The 4,749-nt window shown below is 38.7% G+C and overlaps 1 protein-coding gene across 2 annotated transcripts in view; it reads right to left on the reverse strand.

The window, feature by feature from the left end:
* Positions 1 to 545: 545 nt before the first annotated feature.
* Positions 546 to 4,749, reverse strand: part of REEP3 (receptor accessory protein 3) — a 102,948-nt gene continuing 98,744 nt past the window's right edge. For both annotated transcript variants that reach the window (XM_018576664.1, XM_018576665.1), the window contains 2 exons: positions 3,665 to 3,813; positions 546 to 670 (listed from right to left, as the gene is read on the reverse strand). In XM_018576664.1, coding sequence (XP_018432166.1) covers positions 614 to 670; positions 3,665 to 3,813 — 206 coding nt within the window. In that variant the 3' untranslated portion in view covers positions 546 to 613. The remainder of the gene's footprint in view (positions 671 to 3,664; positions 3,814 to 4,749) is intronic.

Here is a 4,749-nt window from a genome sequence, read left to right on the forward strand (position 1 = left end):
ATTAAAGCTATGTTAGCAACCCTCTTCCCTGTTTTTGCTTTCACACTTTTCTTCCAGGAACTCCTCCAACACAAATGTTACAAGCAGAAAGTCATATTTCATTTTGCAGCACTGGTGCCCCCATTACCCTCCACGAAATCTAAAACTACCGCTTTAAAATTACTACCTTGTTTATTATTCTGATAGTACTTGAGGTAGAGAACTCCTTTAAATATTCATTGAACAACATTGTATAAAAAATCAGTGGCAGCTTCAAAACACCACTATTAGTGTGAAACATACACTTTATGTAAGAGAAATGTTTTTTGCATAAAGCTGTATTAAAAGCCCAGGTGACATGGTCCAGTTTTTCTACCTTTCATGGTGTCATACAACCATTTTAAGTTGAGACCAATGGCCCGAATTCCTAGTCTATTAAGAGTTTAAATAAAGTAGGCATGAACCACATGTAGTGCGAGACGATAGCTACTCCCAGCAGTTAGGTAGCTGCAGCTACAAAACGTTCCTCAGAACATAACCATCTAGAACCTTAATGTTGGTTCTAAAACGTACAGTATGTCATACAAAGAATTATTAATACAGAAGGTCAGTTCAGGAGATTCCATGTGGCCGATCAAAAATAAACTTGGGGCCTCTTCTTCACTTTATACTTCAGTGATCCATATCGCACCTGGAAAACATTAAAACACCTTGATATGAAATCTATCCAGAATCTCAGAAAACTTAAATATATTTTCATCTATTTTATTAATACAGTTGAAATCAAACTTCAGATAAGTGTAAGATATTCATACACAATTTCACCACCAAAGCAATGCTTAACTTAATAAATGGGCCATTTGAAATATAGAAGAGCCGTCCTGTGTTAACGTGAATCTATATTCATGAAAAGTCTACCTATTTATGCAAATTTCCACCATTAAAACAGCAAGTTCACCCAAAAGTGATATAGGTGGAACCATGTGGGCTTCATTCCAGAAGCCAGATATTCCTGCCATAGTTCCCAATAGAGAGAAATCTCCCTTATTAGGACACAGACAGCAGTAAAATCTGAGGATCTAACCCTTCCCCAATTTAGCCTAAAAACAAAAAAATATTGGCTAGGGATAGGCAAGCTTACCATAAAAAATGAAAAAGGTCTGTAAAATCACAATACCCTCCTCATCCCCCCTTTACCCACTGCTGTATATTCCATCTCCCACCAACCGATGTAATAATCTGGACACTTGAAAACTTAACATCCTCAGAAGCTATATAGCATCATAATGCTTGCAACAGCTAACAGTCATTGGTCAGCGTGGTCATGTGACTGATGTCCTGGAAAAAAGAAGACTGAGAAGTGATCCCCATTGGTCCGGGCGGGCACGTGATCATGCTGACCAATGACTGCAAGCTGTTGAGAGCATTATGATGCTAAGAAGCAGTGCAGTGAAGTTTTCAAGTATGTGGATCGTTACACTGGTTGGCATGGGTGGCGGGAGATGGTATTCATAGCAGCTACATGCAGCACGGACTAGGGAAAAGGGGAGGATTTTTTGAGTAAGTTCCTCTTTTGATTTTATTAGAACTGACCCTTTAACTCTTTGATGTAGTTAGTAAACTAAAATACCAGTTTTGGTTGGATGGACCCCTTAATAAAAAAAATGTTGCTGCAAGAACCCTATTTCCACCTTCACTCTTCTACATTCTCTACAGGACCTCATGAGTAAAAGATATTCCTGCGGGTGACATAAGCCACTCAGTTTCTTTTATTTTAAATCTGCCATGGAAAAGGAGCAACAAGAAAATATATCTTTAGAACATGAGGTCCACAGTCCTCATGTGGACATGAGATCCACATAAAGAAGCAAGCCTTTAATAGGAAGTGGGTGGGCTGTAGTGACAGCACCCTCTACTGGCCTGCAAACAACTGTCATTACAGTAGTGATCATACAAACTAACACCACAACCAATATAACACATAGCTGTGGCTGCAACTGTTTAGGCATAGCTTAATGCCTGTGAGAAAGCCAGGGTACACCCATTTCACTGACTTGCTGCCCTATGCAAATATATATATATATATATATATAGAAACCCACCCTTGAATGGATATTGTTACATACACAAGGCAAGAAAAAAATCATAATAACCCCTTCAAACAAGTGCTTATATATTATATCTTGAGATCTCCCAAAACCTATTACTTTATATGTTCCTGCAAAACATTTGATGCATGAGTTACCTTCGTAAGTACTGTAATTGCATTGCTTTTAGTTCTTCCTACAGTGCCAAATACTGAAACCCCGCTGTAGATAAATTCTGCCAATTACTACAAAGCAAAGCTTTAACAAAGCACAATTAGCACTGATGGCTGATATATACCTGAAAACTAGCTTGACAGTTGTGGAGTACAAAGACTCAAAAAGAAAAAAAGATGGAACTAAGGGTCAAAGACAAATATAATTATGCTTGTTCTACTTCCTCCCGACAACAGCTTGCCAGAAGCCTTCGCAGAAAAGGCAATAGAATTGTGATAGCCTGTGACTGGCTATAGTTTATCTTCAATATATTACTGTGAATCATCTCTGCCTCTGCTTTCCGGCAGGGAATACTTTCTTCTACGAACATATGGAGGAAGAGGGGGGAGAGCATGCAGTTCACTTAGAGTTTAATAAAACACACACTAGCTCTGGAGCTGCATTTTGCTCTTTAGAGAACACTCCTGCCAAAAGAAACTGGCTATGTTTATTAATGTATACACAGTGAGAAGCAAACTTGTTCCAAAGGATCAGATTGGTCTGGATAGCTCATACCCACCCGCACCCAGAGCTCATTGAATGTTGTAACAATCTTTAGATGGTTGGGTGATTAGCAGATAGCAGCCTTGTCCTAAGTTGTTCATGCAAAAGACTCAGAAGAAGAGGGTTGAATGATGTTGACCAGTACACTGAGGACAGCTAGCAGAAGAAAAAGGCACTGTAGTGGAAATCTCTGGACTGAAACTTACTATTGCAGCAAAAGCTGGTTTTGTTATTATACCTTTTAATGGGCTATTCATTTCTATTTTGTAATTTTTGGCTAGGGATTTGCTGTAAAAAGCACTCCAACTACCACACTGTACATGGGCCTCTTTTACCTATATAACAGTCTTAAAGCTGTGCACCTCAAATCTTCAGCATTAGTTGTTCGAAAACTATACAAATCCCTGCCGGTGACTATTAAACAGGTCTGTCAATGTTTGCAGACCAGTAGCTAGATGAAAACAAGTATTTAGCTGCTGAATAGCTCATCAAACTCTCAGGAAACATGGGGAAGGAGATCTGTAAACTTCTATGGCCAAATTGCAAGCAGCACCTTAGGCATTAAAGTTGCATGGTTGGCAACATTTATAAGCTTCCAAGAAAACACAGTTTCTAAGTTCATCGCCAATCAGATATACCTTTTTGTATTCTAAAAAAAATAATTTGAAATATATACCAAGGCCAAGAAACGCCTAAATATAAAAACATTTCTAGGGACAAACATTCTAATTTTTAGTAGACTTGGTAAAGTCTAATATACTGGTTTTCCTCCTTTTCTGATCAAGTTCAAAGGACCCAATAATCTGGGTAAATCCTGGCTTGGAGTGGCTTTTTTAATGTTTGGCGCACTTTAATATCATCAAACAAAATGCACTGAATACCTCCTTGCGGCCTTTGACTCCTTTAATGGATCTCATGCTCTGTGACCTCCGAAGTCCCTTCTGAGAATATGTTTCATCCTCCGAATGTGCCCCCTCTGTTTCCTCATCTGTTTTGTCATCTCCAGAATCATTCTTTAATGAGCTGAGTCCTATGTAAACACAAAGAAACAAGAAACTGCATGAAACTGACAGGCTCCCTCTCCCATAACACAGGCTAAACTAAATATATCCGTACACGGCTTGAATTTCATCCGACTCAGCAGGAATCAGCTGAAATTTCGAGCTGTCGGCAACACCCAGCTCAAGAAACTTAATTTAAGATTATTGAAGGAGGCGGGTGGAAAATTGTTGGCCAAAAATCTACTGCATCCAATCAGAGAAGTCTTAGCATGTATGGCTAGCATAATGTTACTAAAGCTGGCCATTCGCGGTTCTATTTTTTCGCTCAAACCACAGGAAGGCCAAATGGAAAAAATAGAACAGATTCCTCCATCAACAATTACGAGCCTTGAATAAGGAATTCCCTGTGGGTTTCCCTTGTATTCTAACAGCAGCCGCAGGGCACTGTCAGAATACATGAAGAGCTCACTGGCCGCCAGCACTGTTTGATGAAAGGTTTGCCAACCGGCTCCTTTAATGAACTGATCAAGGGATGGCGGCCAGAAGGGTGCCGACAGCAGCACCAACTATGTGAATTTCGTCCGGTTCCTGAATAATGTATGGCCAGCTTAATGATTACATACCAATCAATAATCAATATGTAAAGACTGTAGAGGATAGCATTCTGAAACAGTTCAGAAGTAATGTGAAAGAATACAACAGCATTTCAAATAGTTTCCTAACAAATACTTCCCATCAGTGTTTGAAACAAAATGAAGTGGGGAAAATCAATACTAACTGCATATTATTTAATAAAAAATATTTGCACTTTACGTAGAGTCCAGATACTTATTTACAGCTATTAAAGGACTAAAAGTCTAGGAGTAAAAGTTACAATTAAATCAATACCAATTAAATCAATACCAATAATAAAAGGAAGCTATAATATTTTTTTTGCCCATGCAGGGAAAAAAAGGTTTCACTTA

The sequence above is a fragment of the Nanorana parkeri genome, unplaced genomic scaffold (assembly GCF_000935625.1).
Source record: "Nanorana parkeri isolate BGI_ZX_2015 unplaced genomic scaffold, ASM93562v1 scaffold73, whole genome shotgun sequence".
Lineage (NCBI taxonomy): Eukaryota > Metazoa > Chordata > Amphibia > Anura > Dicroglossidae > Nanorana > Nanorana parkeri.